Source organism: Amblyomma mixtum, chromosome 10, assembly GCF_055824585.1.
Source record: "Amblyomma mixtum isolate Tamu chromosome 10, ASM5582458v1, whole genome shotgun sequence".
NCBI classification, from domain to species: Eukaryota; Metazoa; Arthropoda; class Arachnida; order Ixodida; family Ixodidae; genus Amblyomma; species Amblyomma mixtum.
Genome location: NC_143021.1, coordinates 177,210,778 through 177,236,181, shown reverse-complemented (window position 1 = coordinate 177,236,181; position 25,404 = coordinate 177,210,778). Strand labels below are relative to the sequence as shown.

Below are 25,404 nucleotides of genomic sequence, written 5' to 3'. Positions count from 1 at the left end.
TAAATTAATTTATCTTTTCTGTGGTGTTGATCAAGTAAGAATATTAGTGAATATGTTGTCGCTTAAAGCTAATTGATTAGAAAAGCAGAAGAAAAAACAACCACATGCCGCCGGTGGGATCCGAACCCACGACCTCCGAATTACGCGAGCTACGGCGACGGCTGTCAAACCTTCTGCTTTCGGGGGTATTTATGTTTACAAATAACCTAGCCTTGAGAGTGTTCATCAGCCACTTGCCACGTGCTCGGTGGGTTCGGATCCCACCGGCGGCATGTGGTTGTTTTTTCTTCTGCTTTTCAAGTCAATTAGCTTTAAGCGACAACATATTCACTAATATTCTTATTTCATCAACACCACAAAAAAAAATTAATTTAAAAAAATCCCCTGTGCTCCTTGGTTTCTGTGGCTGTTGGCTTCTCCCTCATATTTGTAACGAGCCCCTCATTCCTCTTCCCTTGTTTGCTTAATTGCTTAGCGAGGGTCTCGGTTCTGGCAGCCTTGACGCCATAGGAAGCATAAGAGGGTTCTCACACAGCTTTCACCCTCGCCGTTCGATGGCGTTCTACGTCACACCAGCGGTAACTCAGGACGTTCCACGTCCGCCGCTTACGAACGTGGGTGGCGCTGATGAACACTCTCAAGGTTAGGTTATTTGTAAACATAAATACCCCCGAAAGCAGAAGGTTTGACAGCCGTCGCCGTAGCTCAGAGGTAGAGCACCGGACGCGTAATTCGGAGGTCGTGGGTTCGGATTCCACCGGCGGCATGTGGTTGTTTTTCCTTCTGCTTTTCTAATCAATTAGCTTTAAGCGACAACATATTCACTAATATTCTTACTTGATCAACACCACAAAAGAAAATAAATTAGTTTTAAAAAATCCCCTGTGCTCCTTGGTTTCTGTGGCTGTTGGCTTCTCTCTCATATTTATAACGAGCCCCTCATTCCTCTTCCCTTATATATATATATATATATATATATATATATATATATATATATATATATATATATATATATATATATATATATATATATATATATATAGTGTGATGCCGAGACAGCAAAGACGAAGTCGTGATGAAAGAAGCAGGCGGAGGAAGACGAGGAAGTGGGATGAAAGAAAGGTTAGGCAATCGAGCGGACGCTCAGCTCAGCGTCTCTGTGTCAGTCTTTACAATGGCGCAGTCGACCAACGTCGAGCCCGGCCCGGACCTCCACGACCCGTCGCTCCTTCTTCGAAGGGCCGGGCTCAGTGGCTATCAGCAGCGTCATCGGATGCTCAAGTCCGAGCAGTAATAGCCTAGGCAGCATGCCGCCTGGAGTGCGGTCGCCTGGGTTGCCGCCTCAACGGATGACGGCCACTCCAGGACAACCGTGTCCCCTGCTGCCGGGACGTCAGTTTCATGAGCCAATTTTCCCAGACAACAAAATCCGGCGCCAGCCTGTTTCCAGCGTGGACTTCCGCGAAGAGGACCGCATCGACGAGGGGGCCCTCAGCGGAAAGCGGACCCCTCCAGTGCCACCTGCTCGGCAGCCAGCAACTGCCGGGTCCCGCTCCGGACGCAGGCTACCAGTAGGCCGTTCGCGGCTGCCGCCTTCTCCGGGTTCCAGGGTTGGCAGCGGGCCATCAGTATCGCGCCTCCGAATGTTCCAAATCGAGCGAGGATTGGACGCTCCCACGTCCCCTCCCGTTAGAGAGAGGCTGCAGCAGGACAGGCAGCTTAATGAGGATCGAGAAGATAGTACGCCACCGGCGTCGCCCTTGATGCGTCGACGCAGCTTCGAAGACACTGCCTTGCATGACGACCTCGCAGGGTCACGGCCGAGAGTCTGCAACTGTCCGGGTATTGTAGTCTGCCGCGGCCCTCCACGCCGATCCACCAGCGGACGAATTCGCGGCGCCTATGTCAGGGATGCCGACGATGATATCGACGACCTGTTCATGATCAGAAAGGCCAAGAGGAAAAGAAGGAAGAGAAGAAGGAGGAGAAGAAAGAAGAGGAAGAAGAAGAAAAGAAAGTGGAGGAGAAAAAAAGCCAGCCAAGCCTGCTCCTCCCTCTATTTCAACGCCAATGGCCGGGCCTCTAAAACTCACGCAGATCTCTCTCTCTAAACTCTAAACGCAGTCGTGGCCGAGTGTGATGTCGAGACAGCAAAGATGAAGTAGAGAGGAAAGGAGCGGGCGGCAGAAGACGAGGAAGTGGGATGAAAGAGAGGCTAGGCATTCGAGCGGACGCTCAGCTCAGCGCGTCTCAGTGTTAGTCATTACAATATATATACAGGGTCTGTTCTGAAAGTATCTGTTCTCGCTTCGGCGAGCGCGGCTTCGGCCGCTTACCTGTTTTTTGAGCAGCGTCTGTTCCGGCGGACGCAGTTGTTGCTGCGACGCGCGTCTTTTCTTTCCTTTTTCTCTTACCTCTGATCTTTTAACTCTCCTCTATCTGCACGTGGCAGCGGTGGTGGCTTGGCTAGAGCCAGTAGCAGGCCCGTGCAATTTCCTTTTCATACTTCTCTCAGTCACAACAACAACAACTGAAAGTAGTAGGACTGGTTTTTTCCTGGACGAACGGGCGGACGAGAGGCGGTCTGCGCGTGCAGGATCGTTGAAGGGGGATATTTGGAATGCTAGGGAAAATCGCCAGTCGGCTCTCGGCCGTTGAAGAGAGGAGGTCGCTTGTACTGTGAACCCCTATCGAAGCGCCTCGTCACGCAGAATCATGGAGCGTTTACTAGATCAGCGATGCGCGATAAAATTTTGTGTAAAACTTGGTAAAACGGGCAAAGAGACTCACGACATGATTAAGAAGGCATACGGTGATGCTGCCATGGGTAGATCAAGATGTTTTTGAGTGGTGCAAGCTGTTCCGAGAAGGCAGGGAAAGAGTGGAAGATGACGACCTCTTCGGACGCCCTTCGACCAGCAAGACCAACAAAAATGTGTCGCGAGTGAAAAATTTGCTGAACAGTGATCGTATGAGGAGTATCAGAATGATTGCTGATGGCTTGAGGATTCCACAAACCCAATTTTTTGAGATTGTGACAGAAAACTTAGCCATGAGGAAAGTATGCGCGAAGTTGGTGCCGCGAGTGCTGTCAGAAGAGCAAAAGGCCAACCGGAAAGTGATCTGCCAGGATCTTCTCCATCATGTCAATGAGGACCCCGATTTTTTTGGACAATGTAGTGACTTGTGAAGAGACGTGGGTGTCTGAATACGACCCTGAGAGCAAGTGGCAGAGCTCAGAATGGCACACCGCTTCTTTCCCGCGCCCCAAGAAAGCGCGAATGAGCAAATCCAAGCAAAAGTCGATGCTAATTTTCTTTTTTGATCGACATGGAGTCATCCACAAAGAGTTCGTACCACTCGGACAAGCAATTAATGCAGTTTTTTGCGTGAAAGTCCTCAAAAGACTGCAAAAACGCATTGTTCGAGTCTGCCCAGCCATCGCAAACAATTGGCAGCTACGCCATGACAACGCGCCGAGCCACACAGCGTTCCGCGTAGTTGAGTATCTTGCCCAGCACAGGGTGGCAACGCTGCCTCAGCTCTCCTACAGCCCCGACTTGGCCCCATCACACTTTTTCTATTCCCAAGAATAAAATCGACGCTCAAGGGGAAGCATCACGGATCGGTAGAGGCGGTTCAACAGGCCGTGACGAGGGAGCTAAACAGCATTCCGGTCCAGGAGTTCCTGGAGGCGTACGATTACTGGAAAACTCACTGGAAGCAGTGTGTAGATGTGGAAGGGTGCTAATTTGAAAAATTCTAATCATTTGTACTATTCACATGAATGAATGTTTTTTTTTTTTTAAATGAGTCCTACTACGTTCAGAACAGACCCTGTATATATATATATTATTTCCAACGAAGAGTTGGGGGGGGGGGGGGGGGGTCATGAGGCGAAAAACCTGCCATTGATGACAGCTTGAGTAAGAGTGCCTGATGCCTGTCCAAGGCGGCAGAAGGCACATAAACACGGGAAAACATTTAACACATATGCATACATGTGCGTACATGGCAACGTGCTTTCACCAAAGTGCAGTTTAGTACACTCACGTACGGTCTATTGCATTGCTGTGGTCTTCCATTCGGTTCATTTTAGAATCACATTGAGAATACATTTTATCAAGAAAGCATACTGGACAAAGTCTGAAGAACAATGATAATTCATTTAATGACATAATTAGGACAAACACTAGCACCGCTTCCAAAAAATATTCGCAGATCTTTTTCGTTTTAAAGTGTTTTCTGGTCAAATATAAATGGTTATACTGTGCATGACCCGTGTTATGTGCGATGTGTAATTAATGTAAAATTGAGTCTCTTTCTCTTATAAACTATATAAGAATGGTTATAAATTATAAAGGTCATAAATTAAGGAAGTTTATAAATTATAATAAAGGACCACAGAACCAGCGTGTGTTCTGGACCGTGATGTCGGAGCCCCTTTGTATGTACCCTTCCTTTTGCTGAGTGTAAGGGCCAGTCCTCTTCTGGTTAACCTTCCTGTCTCTTCATATCTATCTCTGTTCACCAGTAAGCCAGGTGGTAACCTGTCCAAAGTTTTACTTTTAAAAAGTAATGAAGCGTTCGAATCGGATGAGCACGGATACTGGGTTCGAATCCCAGCATCCGATGAGAACGCTTCATTATTTCCCCTGTTCATTCCTCTCCGTTTTCTTACTCAATCCTTTCCGAAGACCGCCGACCTTTTTCAGTCATTTTTCCTTCTGATAAAAAAAAAAAATGCCTCCCATATTCAAACCTCTTCCTTTGGAGCATGATTTAATCGCATCGCAATTCTTGGCCAGCCCCTTGCAGTGGATGTCAGCCATGCTACTTTCACAGCCAACAGCAACAACAGATACACGACGATGCTTAAAACACAGCCAGGTGGGGACTAACTGCCTACTTAGCGCTGACTCGCTGGCCTTCGTCGGTGACATTTAACGCTGACGTCCAAGGGCGTCCGCAGAATTTTTTGCAGGGGGGGGGCCCCGTTGGTGCCCCGGGGGGGGGGGGGGGGGGGTATGTTCGTAGCAAAAAGGCGCTATTTGCGGAGTAAATTTATTTATTTATATATAAATAAAAATTAAACAAAATGCAGACATGAAAGAAAAATTACAAACGGCAAATTAAAGCGCGGCTAGGAGAGGTACATTGGAGTTTATCAACGAAGAAACAACTAAAATTAATAAAAAATGCAAAAAGATGCTATATCACTTCGTGGAGAAGAGTGCTCAGTCTTCCTGCATACGGGTTCTCGACTCACCCGGATTGATGACCAGCACACAGCACAATATGTTCGCAAACACGCAACTACAGTCACTCAGTCAGTCTTCCTTGAACAGCAACTGTAGGCGCCTCGGATTTTTCTGGGCGAATTGCGTAATTACACGTGTGATAAATTCACTTCTGTGCTTCATTACACGCTCTCGGTGCACACTCATCATACACATTGATTGGAAAAACTGTTGAACGCGTACGTTGAAAACAAAAGATGACTATATATACAACGAAAACTTATTTACAAGATAAATGCACGCTCGCAGCTTCATACACCTCGCTCCATCTTGCTTGCGCATCCGCACAGTCGAGCAACCCCACACACGCTGCTCGCCGCTCGTCGTTTTCTCGTCCGCTGTCTTGGTTGTTCTCAGCTTCGCTGACAACCGGCCACTAAAAACACCCAAGCACAAACACAGAGGCGCGCACACGTGCGAGGGCTTACTTGCCGCAGTATCCCCGAATGCGCACTTTGGGGGTGAAAGGAACGCCGCGCAACTTCCGAGGGGAAGGGACACTCGCCACTCCGGTCGGAAAATTTGTTTTTGTGTTTTTATGGGGTTCAGAGCCCCAAAACGACTCAGGCTATGAGGGATGGAGTAGTACAGAGTTCCGGGTAATGTCGACCACCTGGGTCTCTTTACCATGCACTGACACGCACAGTACATGGGCGCTGTTGTGATTTGAGGCCCAGCCAGAGGTGACAGGCGAGCCAGGCAGGCGCCATCGGGCTGCGTTGACCAAAGGCGCTGGTTTTCACAGAAGACGCAAAGAACGCTGGTGTGGGGGCGCCTCGGGAGACTGCGTCGCCGTGAACAAAAGCAGCTAATCCCCTTTGCCGGAGATTCTGAAAGCGGCGCTTCTACCGAACTGCGCTACACGTGGATCGGAGGAGACAGCGAGCGGCGGCGGCGCCAACTCATCGCCCGCTTGCCCCTGAGCAGCCCGACAAAGCGGGGGTGGACACGGCTGATTTGTCCTTCCCTCCTTAAGAATTCATCGGTGACCGGCGTAACGACATAGGCGAAAACAAGATGCCCCGTGCACTGTCTGCCTCCGTGTCGCTATCTCTCTAGAGATCAAAGAAACAGACACCCATCTCAAGGCGGCTCGAAACACATGCTCGCCGGTGCCGCTGTATGTCTGGAACAGGTCGCCCTTCAGTAGAGCTAACGATGGCGTGGTTTGAAAACGGCGGAACGACGCACGCCCGGACGCGGCATTTCGCAGATGTGACCATGCGGGGCTGCTTTTACCCTTTTGACTGAGCGCACCACCGCCCCTGGTGTGCGGCCATCACTCACGGTTCGAGTGAGTGATTTTCCAGGGGGGTGCAACCGCCCCCCCTTGCCCCCCCCCCCCCCCTCCGGACGCCCATGCTGACGTCATCGAGACGGGCAACGCAAACCAAGCTATATCCTTATCTTGCAGCGCCGCTTGGCCCCTCGACTTGGCTTCACCCAGGGCGCCCGTAAATATCCCTGTACAACACCATTTTTTTGTGGGGACCCGAGACGAATTCTAAAGGTGTGCAGAGTCCAAGACGGCTTCAGACGCTAAAGATGTTTACCTTGAGGGACAGCGCAGCTAACGACACAGCGTAAGCATGGGCTGAACCAGAGTTAAATGTTAAGTGTTGACACGCTGATTAAATTTGCAAGGCAAGTATACCTTCAAGGGTTGCATCGGAGCATTTTTTTTTCACTGGAGAATGGTGTGCACTGGCTGCGGTGCACATGACTTGAGTATGAGATGAATCCAGTTATTCAAACCGAAAACAATTCGGGTTGAATCCAGTCAATTAAAACGAATCCAACTGAATCAATCAACCGATCAATCGTATGGCATTCGCATGATTTGAACTGATGAACACCTCCTGTAGGTAAAAACGAATCCACCCTGCAGTGCTCATAATTACCATTATCAATCAATCAATCAATCAATCAATCAATCAATCAATCAATCAATCAATCAATCAATATTTAAAATAAACAACGCATATATCGTACGCTGAGAACGCTGAAGCAATGACATGTATCGCACATTAGCCGCGGATTTTGGCCAGCCTAGCAGACGACACACTGCAACTCCTTTTGCAGCGAAAGCGTTTATAGCTTTGGTTTTTCCAAGTAGCCCTGAATTTTACCGTGTAATCTACACCGTCAGCCGCGAGACCCTAATTACTTAGCGAATTAATTTAATTTAACCTCATTTCAATTAAATCATCAGCCTGACAACGCCCACTGCAGGGCAAAGGCCTCTTCCATGTCTCTACCCTGCCCTTTGCCAGCTGCGGCCCCCGTATCCCCGCAAACTTCTTAATCTCACACGCCCACCTAACTTTCTGCCGCCCCCCGCCACACTTGCCTTCTCTTGGAATCCACTCCGTTACGCCCCTCCGCGGTGGCAAAGTGGTTACGGCGCTCGGCTGCTAGCCCGAAAGACGCGGGTTCGATCCCGGCCGCAGCGGCTGAATTTCGATGAAGGCGAAATTCTAGAGACCCGTGTACTGTGCGATGTCAGTGCACGTTAAAGAACCCCAGGTGGTCGAAATTTCCGGAGCCCTTCACTACGGCGTCCCTCATTGTCTGAGTTGCTTTGGGACGTTAAACCCCAATAAACCAACCAACCAACCAACCACTCCGTTACCCATAAGGACCAGCGGTTGCCTGCCTTCGCGTTACATGCCCTGTCCAAGCCCGTTTCTTCCTTTTGATTTCGACTGGCATGTCGTCAACCCGCGTTTGCTCCCTCACCAAATTGAACTGAATGATTGGTGGCAAAGTGGAGAGAGAGAGAAATACCCTCTACATGTTTAAGGGTGAGGATCAAGAAGGCAAGGGTGGTAGAAAAGTGAGAGAGAGCGTTGGTGGCGACGGGTGGACAAATCAGATTTCGCTCATTCCCAGGAGCACGGCCAGGCTTTCGCTCGCGGCTGACGATGTAGAGCTAGATGGCGAAACCATTGCTATAACAGCTTTCGCTGATTAATATGCTAAGCCGGTAAGCTTAGCTCTACAATTTTTTTTCATCCTTATTCGCGATCGCCAAATCACCTCTGCTTTCTCATTAGAGTTCGCACAACACGCGGGCTTTTACGGTAGTTGGCACCTCGTCTTATCGACCGAATAAAAGCTCTCAGCGCAAGTGCTTCCAGGACGTTCCCCATGATCGTCTGCGGTAACAGGAGACCGTGTACACTTCCTGCGCTGTTTCGTCCATAAAATTTTTGAAGGTCGGGTCAATTCGTTTTTTTTCCCTCTTTCCAACTTCGAAAGAGGAAAACTAAAATGGGTTGCGCAAAATGACCTCGCTCTTTAATCTCCCTTTTCAGCTGTTCTCCACTTCAGCTGCGCACTAGACTCCAGCATTCAGAACCCGGCAGCCAACATGCGGGTTTTCGTTTTTATATCTGTTGTTTTTATTTCTCAATTGCGGTGCATATTGTTGCAATCCCTGTTATCCATATTACCGCGGGGACGATTAATGATACAAAGGGTTCTTTATGAAGGCGCGGAAAGAGGATGTTCAAGATCGAGGTTCGAGATAAAAAAAAAAAAAACCCGTCTCATACCGGCAGGATCACAAAAAAGAAAACAGGATTAACGAGAGATAACAAAGAACACAAGATAACGGAGGCGCAGCAGCGGCGTGCTCGGAGATATGGAACAGATAATTTATGGCGCGAAATACCTGTCACCGAGGGATGGCGGGAATGAGCGAGAGCTGTAGTGGGGGGAATAAAAGCGGAAAATAAATAAATGATTTAAAAAAAGAAAGAAGGGCAGACGAATCGATTGTCGTGTAGGGAGCACGGCAACCGGGAAAAGAAAGAAACAAAAATGGTTGGGGGGGGGGGGGGGGATCATAGGAGGGCTAAAAAGAGGAAATTACACTCGGCTTACAGTGCGTAGCTGTAGTAGAGCACCGAGAGCTCGAAAAGGGAGTCACATAAGCTGGAATTGGGAGTACGGAGTTAATAGAGGAAAGGGGTGGAGGGGTTCACGCTTGCTCCGTTTCGGTGATGACTAGCGGTGGTGTTCCTGCGAAACAACTGAGAAAAAAAAAAAGAACTGTTTATATATATCGAGGCAAAATGGTCGTCGAGTGCGCTGATAAATAGAGGGTGCGGGGGGAGACATTTGGAGGAGCGAATGAGCTTGCGCGGACGTGACACGAAAGCATTTCGGGGACATTTGCGGTGGAAACCCAGCTATAGACTATAGGCGCTGCACGTTTAGTATACTCTGTCTACCTTTCCTACCTCGCTACACTACCCTAGCAAGCACACGTACTTTGGACAAACGGGTCTAACTAAAAGGAACGTTTAGGCGAGGCGACAAACGAAACGGACGCCTTTGGCTTTTTTTTTTGCTACCTCCTCGGGTGTTATAGCGCTTAACGATCCCGGCACTGGCACGCGTCGTGGTTGATGTGGCCTTTTCCTGCCAAGAACTTGGTCGCAGGTTCGATACATGCGGCTGCTGCCGCCGCAGTTGATAGAGGCGAAATGCATGGACGACCGCACGCCAAGTTACCCTGCGCGGACGTTCGGAGGAAATGGCCTGCGCGTTTTCATACCAATTCAGAATTGGTTGAGAGGGTTGTGATGTCACACGTTGAGCTGGAGTGCGAAGTTGATTAAAGCTCGAGGTAAGTTGTGACTATGAGGTCGTAGTGTAATTGAAATGTCATGATGACATGCATATAAGGATGTAAAGTAAATACGCTGAAAATAAAGTTGGGGAAATTAGTTGGGAATCGAACCCACGACCCTGTGGTTGTGAGCCAGACACGTGACCCCTAGTTCAGTGAGGCGAATTCGTTAGCCTTGGTTAAAGGGAGAACTCGCGTCTTTTGTTGCATCACGTGGTCTAGTATGCCTATTGTCAGTTATAGCGTGTAATTAAAAGAGCTGCTAATAAGGAAAGAAAGTAGCAAATAATCATGTCCATCTAAACTTTAAACAACCCCAGTTGCTTTAACTTAAACCACTCAACAAGAGCTCTGTGTGGCAAGGATCTTGGTCGAAATCGATCTTTCACTTCTACAGGTTCTTCCTTACGTTCGTTACCTTGCTTATTAGAAGAGTTCATTGCTTACAAACCCAGCAACAGCCAAGAAAAATGTTGCGTGTTCCGTCAGTCCTTGAATATACACGGTGCCACCTGCGTGCATCGTTTTCGCACAGTTCGTTTTATTCATGCTAATTACAGGCGCCAAAGCCCAATATGTAGCAAAGGAATACTGGGAGCCAACCAACGCTCGTGAATGTAACGGCCACGATAACGCATTGGTGTGAATTACGAGTAGCATTTTAATTCGCATACGGGATCAAAGTTCCTCTCTGAAACGTGTGTAGGTCATGGCGATTTGATCATTCGGCTACCTCTCGAAACATGCTGCTTATGGTGACTCTTGCGTTCAGTGTTTTAGTGAAGCTTTGACTTCGTTCATAGAGAAGCGCTAATTAATCCGAACTTCACGAAGTCCTCGCTGCTGCATTAAGGTGGACTAAGCGCGTAGGCCTGTAGTAGCTTTAATTTGTTCCTTTTATTAACCTATTATTAAGGTTAACTGCGCTAATTTCCACCCTCTCTTTAATGCTATAGAATTCCTCTGTGTTGCAAGCTATACCCTCATTGATCAGGAATCCCACACCTAATTCTCCTTCGTCCAATAAATCACAGCATACGTGCCGGTCTTTTCACACGGTACTTACTTCATCAGTCTTCCCATGACACCCGATTTAATACCTGCCTGTTCCTTGAATAGCACTTCTAGGCTAGCCTCACATAAGGCACTATAGCGTTAAATATTGATATAGGCCGGCGCTGTGGCTCAGTGGTTGTAGTGCTCGGCTGCTGACCCGAAATACGCGGGTTCGACCCCGGCCGCGGCGGCCGAATTTTGATGGAGGCAACATTCTAGACACCCGTGTACCGTGCGATGTCAGTGCACGTTAAAGAAACCCAGGTGGTCTAAATTTGCGGAGCCCTTCGCTACGGCGTCCCTCGTAGCCTGAGTCGTTTTGTGACGTTAAACCCCCGTAAACCAAACCAATTCTTAGAATTTTGAAAAGGCGGTTACCCTCGGCGCTGTGACTGAAAGGTTGGTTGACTCCTCCTGCCGTCAGCGGTGAGTTCAAATAAAGGGTGGGAACCGGGACGTTTAATCCGATTCAAATTAGGGAAATCGGCCTCATGGGACAATAATGCGAAGTTTCTAAGAATGCTCGGAACGCGCAGACGAGTTCCCGCTGTAAAAAGACGAGTTCAGATTCTCCCGAGAGGTTACTCGGGAAGAACAACCTGGGTAGCACAGGACTCACCGATGGCAGCACCTTCCATTGCAGGGCGGTGGCGCAACTCTTAACCGCTGCACCACTACACCAGGAGTGGTACCAGATCTTCCCAGGATCTATGAACGTTAAGCAGAGAATGACCAATTCCACATGCGTCGTATCCTTAAAGCGGAGCTTAACTGACCCTCCAGTTAACTGGGCGGCACCGGTATTCCAGCCGCGGTCGTCTTGCACGTGATGCAGATGCTCTACTTCTTTGGGTATTTCGACGAGTTACGTGCACAAGAGGAGTCGCTTCGCCTGCAAGCCCAAATTTTGGGGCCACAGCTCCGAGGGTAACTGCGTTTTGCAAATTTCTAAGAAGTGATATGGATATTACTTATAATATTACTGCTAGTATCCTTACTTACTAAGAGCCGTGTAGCCCAGCATATACGGTGTGCTACACGCCTCGTAGTAAATAAGAATACTTGCAGTAATAGTTAAAAAGTTGACTATTCAATATTAGTTAACCGGCCTACTGGTTAGCACGCCTTCGCTGTATTCTGAAGTGCTACGCCGCTGACAATACTATGCCGAGGAAAAAAACGCTCTTCTAACTCAGAAAACCTGTATTTGTTTCAGAACAACTCCACCGAACTTGAACTAATAGAATTCACTACCCAAGTTAAGCGTTCTCTTGGTCATGGTTTCCTTGTTGGTGCACTCTCTATTGATTTAACGACAGCGTTCGACGTAATTAACTGCAACATTATCCTTCAAAAATAGGAATCTCTCTGCGCTTATGGCCCTGCACTTAGTTATCTTACCGATAGGTTGCAAGTTGTTGAATTAGGTGGCATATTTTCTGACCCAATATTAATAATTAAGACCGTGGTGACCCTCAGAGATCCATTTTAGGCCCTCTGCTGATTCTTATTTTTGCTAATTACTTGTCAAAATGCCTTAATCACTCTAATTCAATTATTTATGCAAATGGCATAAATAATTGCCTGTGATAGCGATGTATCTACGCTGCCTGCAAATTTAAACACCGACCTCCTGAATATTCGCGATTAGTGCCAAAAGAAACATCTACAAATTAACCCAAAAAGACCTTGTTTATGCTTTTTCGTTACAGCAACAAGGAACTAATTCCTGCCCCTCAGTTTTACTTAGGCACGCACATTATATACCCGTCAGATTACACATTTCTTGGGATCGTTTTAGATAATCAATTAAAATGTCATCATCATACCAAACTCATTATGCCTAAAACAGCTTTTGGTATTCATGTGATATTAAAGCCCGGCATTATACTTTGGCCTATATACCTACCCTTCGGATGTTGTATTTTTCCTTCATATATAGCCACCACACGTATTGCTTGTCATCTTGGGGCAGCACATTCAACACACATCTTACATGCATTCGCCACCTTCAAAATCAAGCCCTTCGTATAATTATCTTCAGCAGCTACTGGGTACCTGTCCTTATATTGCATTGCACTCATAACATTCTGCCACTGTCATTGCAGCTTCATCTTAGGTTGGCATCGATTATCTTTAGACCACGTAATAATCAATTGTTCTTAGTAGTTATGAGTCCTTGAAGCTGTTTAATAATAATAACACTGCATTTGCTGAATAACATAACCTGCTATTACCAAAGTCCAAGACTGTAACTACGGAAAATAAACTGCATACCTCTCAGGCATCTCAGTTTGAAAGTCTTGCCATCAGATATCAAATTACACCATAATGTGCACGCACTTCACCACTCCTTAAAGACTTCTTTTTCTATGTTTCACTCCACAGACTGGTGTTTTTTTTTTCTGGCCTTCCTTTTTTCTTTCGTCCTGACGTTGTTTGTGTTCTTTAAATTTATAATCTGTTCTCTTTCTTCTAGTAAGCACTGTACTATAAGTTTCTGGTTTTGCACTCCTGATTGCTCCTCTGTTATTTAACTCCCTTGTTAGTTAACACTGCACTTATGCAGTTCCTCATGGGAGGTCCCCCGGACAGTGTTTACTTCGGGACCTCTTCCTATAATACCAATTTAATGTATGTATATGTATCGCACGATGGAAATGAAATATGATGATGATGATGATAGGCGGAATACTCGGGAGATGCTTTAAGCAGCATGCAGAAGTTGTCGGCTCGGTCTTCACAGATGACGTGTCATATTTATTTTTCCTCTCATTGTTTTTGTTGTATACTACCGCGGTGGCTCCGCGGTCATGGTGTTCGGCTGCTGGGCACGAAGTCGTGGGCACGAATCCCTGCCGCGGCGACCGAATTTCGCCGAAGGCAAAAGAACCAAAGGCAGCCGAAATTAGTCCGCAACTATCCCTTACAGCGACTCTCACAGCCCACGTGCAACTGCGGTACTATAAACCTTATATATGCACTTTTATTTTTTTTTTCTTTTGGACTAAAACCCAAAGAAAGGGAGAGAGAGATAAAGAAAGAATTTCCGCGTGATAAAGAAAAAAAGGAATTCAGGCTGTGGCTTCTCAGTATAGGCCGCAGTGCGAAGACCAGTGCTTAATATTCGAGCACAGGTGGAGAGAGAAATAAAGAAGTAGAGAGAGAGCGGCTGGCGGCCTGTTTTACACATCGTTTCATACGAAAGCGAGAAGTCATTTTTAAGGGTCGTTGTTTGCTAATTTATGTCAAAGACCTGAAACAAACAATCCCCGCTGCTCCGTCAGTGTGCTCATTGTTGTTGTGTAGCCTTGGAACTGAGCGGTCAGGGCCACCGCACAGCCCTCGCATTACGTGCATGTGTCCAGGCCACGTAGGGCCATGGCACTGGCACCCCGGTTCTCACAGCGAAGTTGCGTGTCCGGGTCCTGCGACGCAAGGAGGGCCTCCCATTCCTCCCATGTTCCGATGGCGGGCTGTCCCTGCGGGGTAGGATCGGCAGAGCAGCCGAAGATGAATCGTACTAAAAACGACTGCGAAATTTCCGAAATAACAGAGGAGAAGTATTTCGACCACCACTGAGAAGAAGAATAAACAATGGTTTCTTCACGCAGTCCTTACATTCTAGCCCGGGGGGTCCAGACCCCTTGCCAATATTGTTGGGACGGTCTGACAACCCCCTGACGTTAAGCACTGGCGAAGACAGGTGCCATATTCACAGTGATATACAGCAAAATGCTTTTCATAATCGAAAACAAAATGGCTTTACAGCACAGGATCACGTGATCACTTTGTGACCAATCATAAGTGTAGGCCATAAGTTCACGTGAACAGCTGGCCAATGATAACTACGGGTGGTTACGTCATACAGGACCCTGCGGGCCCAACCGTTGGAGGTTCCCATGGGGGTTGCGGATGCCAGCGTCGCCGGTTACCGATGAGGATGATGATTATGATGACGCTGTGTCATAACCCTTTGTATCGGGTGGTCACAACACTTGTGCCCTAACGGCACTGTGCATCCAGACACCCCATATCGGCGGCTGTATGAATCATTTGATAGAAAATTGTTGATTTCATATATATCGGCAAGGAAATTCACTCTTATAACTTAACATTTACAGCTGTCTTCCGTTAAGTGAGCAAGTTTTCTGCTCTGGATTCTACACATAACTTAGGCCTCTAGTCGTGTTTTGCATGCGCACCATAGGCAGTATATGTTGAGCGCCGTATTTACGTCGCTAACCCTTCCAGTCTCGTAGATTCTGCTATTTAGCAGTCTCTTTACTAACGCCGGGATTCTAGAACATTTTGTGTGCCCGCTGGCGTTTACCTCTATCGGTTTAGCTGAGAACTACGAAGTTAGCTGAAATACGACAAATATGCACTGTAATCTGGAATAAAAGGCTTTCCATCAAGTCATGAAATAAACACGCTGCTCAAGAGTGGAGCGTCATGTAAATTCTTACTGCATGCAGGACATCTGACAAAAAAACAGAATTTCGCCCTGCACAAATGCTGAATTTGTTCAGAAAAGCCTCGCTCGAGCTTCGAGTGTATACATCGCCTGCGGATTGAGTGCATTTGCAAACAAACTGTTAGTTCAGCCGTGCCTGCCTACTAGTGCATGCTAGCGCTAGTGCATAGGTGGTGCTTTCTAGCTAGTCCGTTGCATTTTAAAAAATCCACTTTTGCACTCCGAAAGAAAAGAAAAAGACGCATACACATGACACGTGCCACAAAAACCGCGCCCGTTCAGCCGGAAATGCACACCACGCCCCTACCACACGACGAAACGCTTTGCTTTCGGCGCACATTTCCTCCCGATAAGTCCTCCTTTTGTATGCGCGTCGGCAAGAAATCCGTCAACTCGCGCGCGCGTGCGCTGCCCGCGCCGCCACTTCATTTATTCGTTTTATTTCTGACCTTTAAATTTTTTATGCGCCAAATGTTCCCCTGTTTTCTTCCTGCACGCACCGAGCAACATGAGGAAGCCGGCGAAGGCCCGACTCGGCAATGCAGCGAGCGCGGGGACCAAATCCTGCCCTGCTGCTCGCATGCGGCAAGCAGGCCACGGTGAGAGAGGAATAGGAAGGGGGAAAGAGTGGAAAACAAGCACAAAAAAAAAGTATCGAGCCGGCGCTGCGCCTGGCAACGTCACCGACGCTTTACGGTGACGTCGCCGGGGGCGCTCCGGGCGACGTCACGGCTAATGGCGCTCGCTCTTTTAGGAAAGTGTACTCATGGCGTCCGGTGTAGCGTGTTTAGCGGCGGCTTTTATTTAGGTGGTACGGATTCATTTTTCGGTGTAATTCGACGCGGCGTCCCGTGCTTTCGACATGCCGCTGTTCGGCAAAAAGGATTCGCAACGAAAGAGGGAAAAAGAAAGTGCCAATGTCGAGGAAAAATATGAGTTTAAGGATCTGCTCGGAACGTGAGTGGCTCGCCTTTTTCTCTCATCTCGATTTCTTCCCGTCGTCGCCTCGCTCGGTGGCGGTTTCTCCTCTGTGCTTTTCCGTCTCAGTATCTGCTCATTTTCTCGTCCACAGTGCTCGCGATTCATGCGTTGTGCGTGCCTGGCGCAGTCGCTTGAAGAACGGAGCCGAAATATATAGCGGACCTAACTTTCGCTTTCGCCGCAAGAGCGACGTTTTTCCCTGATGCGGTCTCCTCTCGGGCTGCCCAGCGGCGCGCTCCGGTGTGAAAACCCGCTCTATTGCACCGCAGACCAAAATGTGTAGCCTTGCGGTGCCGAATTATGAACCATAAATCGCGTTCACGGCCTTTGCCACCGCAGGTTGGATCGTAGCTGCTTTGCGCCGAAGTCGAGTTGGCCGTATGGACCCCCTTTCTCCGCTTGATCCTCCGAGAGCGCACGGGTGCTATGCGGGTACGGCTTACCGAGATGCCGTCGTATGCGCACTCGATATCCGCGATTTGCTTTCAAAAAGCGGTGTGACCTGCGTGTTCAGTCATTGTGTTGTAGTGTCTTTTAAAACGGGGGGAAAAACAAATAATGTGTGTCGATCGGGCTAGGTTTATTCGCATATAGACACTGCATCGCGGGTGGAAGCGCATTAGTGGGGGTTATATGCTAAGTTCAAAAGTCGGCCCGGGGAACGATACATTGCTAGTCTGAAAAAATAAAAAAGCAAAAACGAGCGCGCGCGCGACTCTGCTAATCGGGTTTGCCGCGAAAGAGAGAGAGAGAGGGTAGGGGAGAAATGAATTAATAAAGGGTAAAGATAAAAAAAAGCGCGCGTAATGTTTTAATGCACCAATGGGAAAACCCGTAGTCCTTATTATACAACACGCGCCGCTATAGCTGCCTGAACCGTTATTATCAAATGTCATTCGCATCCGCCGGCGGTGGGGCTGACGCATCCGTCCCGTTCCTTAGAGCGTAAGCTACGTGAACTGCGCGCGAATGGTGATAAGAGAATAGGAAGAAATACAAAAAAAAGAACCTTTGTTCAGAATCTCGACGAGTAGCGTAATGTATGATTAAGTACGTCCGTCAGTTATAAGATATGACATTTGTACGTCGGATGTTGGTCCGGAACTGTGGGTGGTTTTCCCGGTGTCAACGGGCTTTCCACAGAGCGAGTTGCGCCTCCTTTCCCAGAAGAAAATCTGCGCGACTCCACGGAATTTCCTTTCGACGTGCGCTCGACAGGAGGAGCGCTCACAGCGTGCTACATAGCTCGTGCCTTGATTTTATCTCGCCTTGTGGCTTTTGACATTAGCGCGGCGTTCGTCTCGGCGGCGGCAACCTGTTTTGTTGCCTTTGGCAGGCAGCGCATGCGACACACACACACACACTGCGTCTAATAAAGTCGTGTGTTATCCTTCGCGGTGGCGCTTTTATTTGTAGACGCGTCGCGTTCCGTGTGTTTGGAGCGACGCAATCAGAACGTGGTTGCAGAAAATAGCGAGGCGAGAACACGAGGTCTTGACACGTACTACCAGTGGGGCGAAAAATCTTGGCAGCGTGTGGTTGTTGTGGCGCCGGGCGCCGACCCAAAACAACCCCTGCTAGAGCTCGCATACCGAGCTTTGTGTGTCATGTGGCGTCGGCCTTGGACCGGAAAGGTGGCAGAAACAGCGGTCAAAAAACGCCGCGAGGTGCCGCACCCTGGTCCTAGCTGCGTGTGTGAGCTGACGAAATTTTAACGTACCAGTGGCGCGTAGCTTCATCAGGGTTCGGGTGTTGCGCCCGCATGTTAGCCAATCCTGGAACACGCAGGCAAATGCGCAGACTTCATTAATGTTGCTTGTGAACATTACTTTCGAAAAGTGTGCATGGATGACATCTTCACTTGATGCAGATCTAGCACTGTTTTGAGGGGAGTTATTGTCAATGCAGTTAAATGCTGGAGTGGTTTTGTCTGCAATGTACACATGTCGAAAGAATAGTTTCATGTACTGACTGTTGCAACACTAAAAGCGCACTGTGTGAAAGCTGGTTATTATGGCTCGGCAATGCGGTGCACGATTATAATTCTGGTCACATCAGGAAAGAAGTACTTCATCCAAACTTGGTATTGAAAAAGCAAGATGGTCGCATGCCATCTCTGCACCAGATTCCAGCGCAGATAAGTTAGTGTTTTAACGGGGGGATGAACTTTACGGTGCGCCTTTAGCGTTATATCTGTGTAAATTGATGTTTCAGAGTGCGATGCTAATTTCGTGCAGTTCGCAAGTCTTTTTTGCTCATGCAGCTTGGTGGAAATGAGAAATGTTACTCCTGGTTAATAAAGAACTGTTTGCATTAGGTCACACACATATGCCCTGTTTTGAAGAAAAAAGATGTTTCAATTGCCTGCCAGCTAAGGCAGATATTGTGAGCTGGATCAGTAATGGCTTTTGATGGGTCTAGCAGAGCTGACATGTCTGAATTGTAATCAACTTGATAACTGATAACTTGTGTTTTGATCACTTCTTTCATAATTCCTTTCATAACTTCTTTGAGCTTTGATAACTTCTGTTCATATGTTTGTTGCACTTCAGAAGTTTGACTATTATCTTGCATAATGACAACACACTTTTTTTCCCCAAAGACTTTATGAAAATTTTATATTAGCAAATATATATCTTTCGACAAATTACTTGTGCGTCCATTACGTTGCACAACACATAGTACAAAGCAGGTAGAAACTTTCGTAATTGACACTGGCAGCTTGATAAGGTGAATAGCACAAAAGAGCTGTGATTTATAACTTTGAGGCTTGTTATAGCTAAAACCAGCAGTTAGTGAAAAACATTGCAGTGCCACACCTTGTCTTCTTGGTTGACAAGTTCCTTAAAAGGGATCAAGACACATGCACGTCAATCCCGTTATTCTTTGAAATGCTGTGGCAAAGGCCCTGCATTCCTGTCTATTTGTCATCCACCCAAGAATCTGATGATAGCTGAACCATGAATTTCAGCCACTGCATCACCTTGGAAGCTTCCAGATGCTGCACACAATTATAATTAATTCTGGTCTCATCAGGAAAGTACTTTATCCATACTTCGTATTGAAAAAGCAAGATGGCGCACGCTATCTCTGAGCCAAATTCAGGAAAGTCTTGAGCTTGGCGCATGATGGCCTTAGTTGCCTGTGTGCCATAAAACTCAACAAACAAGCTTCCGGATTAGTTTCGCCAACTCCCAACACTCCAAGGATTGATGCTGAAGCAGCGCAGTAAACGGGACAGAAGGGGAATGGGAGACAACACATCTCCCGTCTCCCTTTTTTCCTGTTGTTTGCACTGCTTAAGCATGAACCCTTACCAACTCGCCCATTTTTTTGTTCTTGTACTCCAAGAAAAAAAAAACTAAAACTATTGAATGTCATGTGCCATTGACACTAGCTCTGTTGCTTTTATGCTGTGGTTGGTTTTGGAAGTTAAGCCATTTTTGTGCCGCTACCTCAATGAACTGTGCTTGCTGAGTTGAATAACTTAGCTATGTGCTGCGGGTCTTGGCAAAGGCTTCAGGTTCAAACAAAGTTGTCGGGCGCAACACAGAAAGAGCAACATTGTTTCAGTATAGTTTGCTGTAAGCATAGAACCAGATACATTTACCACATACCGAGGACCTTCTCCATCATTGCATATCATAGAAGACCTGTTGAGTTATACTTTATGAATCGTGCTTAAGCATTTACTGAGTTTAAAGCATTGTCTTGTGTTAGCAACATGAAATGCAGTTGTTTGTGTTGCTTGTTTCAGCAAACTTGTTATATTGTTAGGTTATATAATGTGTGGCAACAAAGAGGCATGCAGGAACAGGTGCCCACTGTCTTAGCAGGAAACAAGGCTGCAAGTAGGCACCCATAGCAGCCTATACCATGCATCAGATTGTTTTTTGGAATGCGCTTGTTATACAGGCAGCCTCAGTTGGCAAAACAAAACAAAAAAAGATTATGATATGTTTCCTCGGCATATAGAGATTCAAGCCAGCAAGTTCCATCCACGCATATTGCGTGGAAATGTCATTTTATGTGATTGTTCAATATTAGTCAGTGAGCAGCTTGAACATTTCCATCTGTGCAGGTATTGACATTGATCGAGATATAATCTGAGCAGAACAAAAATTGTAGTGCTTCTCTGCCTGTGAGAAAATGTTGATGTGAAGCCTGCCTTACCGCTTGTTACTGCACGGTAGAGCTGCAAGAGGCGAACATTACCTCACGTTACGTTTCTGAGCCAACGCGATCACTGACAATGCAGAGGCTTGACTCAAACTAAATTGGTGATGAAAGAATTACTTGTAATTGGTTAGTTGCATTATGATATGGTTTTGTGAGTTTTGTTTCATGATTACTAAGCTTTTGGGGAACCTTTTAAGGCAAAGATATCTGCACACAAAAATGTTTTGTCTGTGCCTTTTTAAAGCTCATAAGAGCCAGAATTATGATAGGGTGCTTGCTTTAAAGTGTGTTGCCATGTTATGCGTGGATGGATAGTACTTCGGAGCAGTCATTATTAAGTATACATCTTCACCACTAAGTCGTAAATATATGTACTGGCTGCTGTCTATGTGAGACAGCTTTTCTTCTTCCTTGCATTTAAATATTCTTTGGCTTCATCTTTACTGCTATTCTGATTACGAATTAAAATACCATCATCTTGTGTGTTTTGGCATGTGTGTCTTAGAAAAGGATGGAGTTAATCATGAGCACACTGGACTTGTCTTTCTCTCAGGGAACATAGTCTTGATTCACTTCGAACTACAGGCTAGTGAAAGTCTAACATCCCATTTCACAACCTCGAGAGTGATTATCATCATACAAGTGTTGCAGTAATGAAAACTAACCAAAGATTACCGCTTCTCGTACAAATTTGTATGTCAGTATGCATTAATTGTCAACACGAAGTATGCATCCTGTCATGGAAAATTGGTTTTCAAGGAAAGGAAATGGCGCAGTAATTGTCTCACTGGAAGGGACGAAGAGAGAAAGAGGTGTCGTAGTGGAGGCCTCCGGAATGATTTCGACCACCTGGGGACCTTTAATGTGCACTGACATCGCACAGAAAACGGGATTTTGCATTTTGCCGTCATTTAAATGCGGCCACCGTGTCTGGGTTTGAACCCGGGAACTCCGCCTCAGTAGCCGAGTACCCTAACCACTTAGCCACTGCAGCGGGTAATCCTGTCATTCCAAACAAAGTATTTTTAGTGTTAGCTAATCACCAGTACTTGTGCATGTTGGAATCACCATCCTTGATCCTTGAGGACTGGTTGATATTGTTGGTTAGGTTACATTTTCACCGCTAATCAGCAGCTTGGTTTTAAAGGGACACTGAAGACAAATAGAAGTTATCCTGTAGCGACAGATTACAGCTTTCTAACAACAGAGAGACCACTCTCACCGAAAACAGAGCTTTCATAAGCTAGAAAAGGCCCAAAAATGAAATGCAGGTATCGTTATCACTGACTGATTTCACAAGTATATTGCGTGCATTGACACCGAATTTCAGGCGCAGATCACAGAGGCTATGCTATGACATCTATTCACTTCTCAATGACAGCAACCATTCCTTCTTGGCGAGAATATTTTATAATTCAATTTTCTGAGTTGTAAACGCATCTTTTGCGGTTGGACAAATGTTTGCATGCCGAAAAAAGCCACATAATTTTCACTGAGAACAATAATTCGATGCAGTTGTGTTCAGCGTTCCTTCAAGATGAACACTATTCTTTGATTTGTTATTGCTGTTTATTTCTGTAACAAGGTATATAACAATTTACTCCTGTATACATTGCTCTCAGGGCCTAATTAAGAGTTCTTGTATAAATAAATGAATGATTAGGTCAACAAAGAAAACAGCAAACAAACAAGCGAACTCATATGCTTGGCTGTCCTTGCTATTACGACCCACTGCTGTGGCTCAGTGACTGTGGCTTTTGGCTGCTGAGGCCAAGGTGGCAGAATTGAATCCCAGTCATGGCAGTTGCATTTTGAAATGCGCACACTGAAATGCAAACTCTCTTGTGTGTTGCACAACATAAGTGCACATTAAAGAACCCTAAGTGGTGGGAACAAGGGCGTCCGCAGAATTTTTTGCAGGGGGGGGCGCCCCATTGGTTGTTGGCGCCGGAGGGGGGGGGGGCATGTTCGTAGCAAAAAGGCACTATTTGCGGTATGAATTTATTTATTTATATATAAATAAAAAATAAGTGAAATACATACATGAAATAAAAATTACAAACAGCAAATTAAAGTGTGGCTAGGAGAGATACATTGCAGTTTATCAACGAAGAAACAATTAAAATTAATAAAAAATCCAAAAATATACTGTCACTTCGTGGAGAAGAGTGCTCAGTATTGCTGCATACGGGTTCTCGACTCACCCGGATTGATGACCAGCACACAGCACAATATGGTCACAAACACGCAACTACAGTCACTCAGTCAGTCTTCCTTGAACAGCAACTGTAGACTCCCCGGATTTTTCTGGGCGAATTGCGTGATTACACGGGTGATAAATTCATTTCTGTGCTTCATTACACGCTCTCGGTGCACACTCGTCACACACATTGATTGGAAAAACGGTTGAACGCGCACGTTGAAAACAAAAGATGTCTATACATACAACGAAAACTTATTTACAAGATAAATGCACGCTCGCAGCTTCATACACCTCGCTCCATCTTGCTCGCGCATCCGCACAGTCGAGCAACCGCACGCACACTGCTCGCCGCTCGTAGTTTTCTCGTCCACTGTCTTGGTTGTTCTCAGCTTCGTTGACAAACGGCCACTAAAAACACCGAAGCACAAATACAGAGGCGCGCACACGTGCAAGGGCTTACTTCCGTGCGACTTCCAAGGGGAAGGGACACTCGCCACTCCGGTAGGAAAATTTGTTTTGTGTGTTTTTATGGGGTTCAGAGCCCCAAAACGACTCAGGTTATGAGGAACGGAGTAGTACAGAGCTCCGGATAATGTCGACCACCTGGGTCTCTTTACCGGGCACTGACCTCGCACAGTACACGGGCGCTGTTGTCATTTGAGGCCCAGCCAGAGGTGACAGGCGAGCCAGGCAGGCGCCATCGGGCTGCGTTGACCAAAGGCGCTGGTTTTCGGAGAAGACGCAAGGGACGCTGGTGTGGGGGCGCCTCTGGAGACTGCGTCGCCGTGAACAAAAGATGCTAATCTCCTTTGCCGAAGATTCTGATAGCGGCGCTTCTACCGCACTGCGCTCTCCCGTGGATCGGAGGCACAGCGAGCGGCGGCGGCGCCAACTGATCGCCCGCTTGCCCATGAGCAGCCCGACAAAGCGGGGGTGGACACGGCTGATTTGTCTTTCCCTCCTGAAGAATTCATCGGTGGCCGGCATAACGAAGGCGAAAACAAGATGCACTGTGCACTGTCTGCCTCCGTGTCGCTATCTGTCTAGAGATCAAAGAAACAGGCACCCATTTCAAGACGGCTTGAAACACATGCTCGCCGGTGCCGCTGTATGTCTGCAACAGGTCGGCCTTCAACAGAGCTAACGATGGCGTGGTTTGAAAACGGCATAAAGACGCGTGCCCGGACGCGGCATTTCGCAGATGTGACCTAAAGCGTGGAAGCGGGGCTGCTTTTACCCTTTTGGCTGAGCCCACCACGGCCCCTGGCGTGCGGCCATCACTCACGGTTCGAGGAAGTGATTTTCCAGGGGGGTGCAGCCGCCCCCCCTTGCCCCCCCCTCCGGACGCCCATGGGTGGGAATCCGCCTTTTTCACACGGCTGCTCTGCTCACGCGTGCCCTTCCTCCCCCAACTCTATGTGTTGAAAACTGCTAGCTCCTAGTGCACATGCGGTGGGCAAAACCATCCACCTTCGCTTCTGAACCGGTTTTGCTTGGGAGAAGCACTTCCCTGTCACCTTGCTTCTTTGGATTATAGACGCTTTGCTACATGTCTCAGCCTTTATGCTCCCAATTAGAGCCCCCTTGGTACACGACATCTGCATGATTTTCAACCAGTTTTCGGCTAATCCCCAAGGGGTGCAACATCTTGTGAAAAGACAGATTAATCTGGAGCCATCCCCTATGGCATCCCTCATAGGCCAAATGCAGCTTTGGGATGTGAAACATGACATACCTCCATTCTGGTATTGTGTGTCGCTCACAGATACAAAATCTAATTTTTTTAATGCAGTTGTATGGGCAATGAAAGCAAGACATTGGTTCCAATACACTGTAGCGCAGCAAAAGACGAGGACACAAGAGACGAGAGACGAACACCACGAGCACTAACTTCCAACAAATTTTATTCTCCTGAAGCATCACATTTTTATACGCCAGAAAACGGTAATCACATGTGCGAACAGTATCAATTCCTTAGAAAAACGAGCTCTTTATCTGAGAGGAGAATGGAAGGTGTGCTTACACACGAGCATCCTGATCTATTTATCTTTTCGGCTTCAATGATTTCGTGCGTTACCCTTTCTCTGCTTTTTCCTATTACCAGACTTTGTATCAAAGAAAGGCTTAGAGGTTTTCGACTAGCATGCGAGAATGTGGTCAACCAGTGATCCGCCTTGCCCGTTTCTGACGTTGCGAGCGTGTTCCATTAGGCGCTCGTTCAGACATCTCCCTGTCTGGCTGATATAGTGTTTCCCGCATGACAAGGGGATCTTATACATCCCCCATAGTGTTTCCCGCATGACAAGGGGATCTTATACACTATATCGGCCAGACGGGGAGATGTCTGAACGAGCGCCTAATGGAACACGCAACGTCAGAAACGGGCAAGGCGGATCGCTGGTTGACCACATTCTCGCATGCAAGTCGAAAACCTCTAAGCCTTTCTTTGATACAAAGTCTGGTAATAGGAAAAAGCAGAGAAAGGGTAACGCACGAAATCATTGAAGCCGAAAAGATAAATAGATCAGGATGCTCGTGTGTAAGCACACCTTCCATTCTCCTCTCAGAT

At 47.1% G+C, this 25,404-nt stretch overlaps 1 protein-coding gene and 1 long non-coding RNA gene across 2 annotated transcripts in view; one reads left to right on the top strand and one right to left on the bottom strand.

The window, feature by feature from the left end:
• LOC149327844 (uncharacterized) overlaps positions 1-25,404 on the bottom strand; it is a 235,810-nt gene that overhangs the window by 115,683 nt on the left and 94,723 nt on the right. The window lies entirely within an intron of this gene.
• The window catches only part of CaMKI (Calcium/calmodulin-dependent protein kinase I), a 41,674-nt gene continuing 32,481 nt past the window's right edge, over positions 16,212-25,404 (top strand). Inside the window, exon 1 of the mRNA XM_089562932.1 lies at positions 16,212-16,429. Within this exon, the coding sequence (XP_089419058.1) occupies positions 16,335-16,429 (95 nt within the window). The 5' untranslated portion in view covers positions 16,212-16,334. The remainder of the gene's footprint in view (positions 16,430-25,404) is intronic.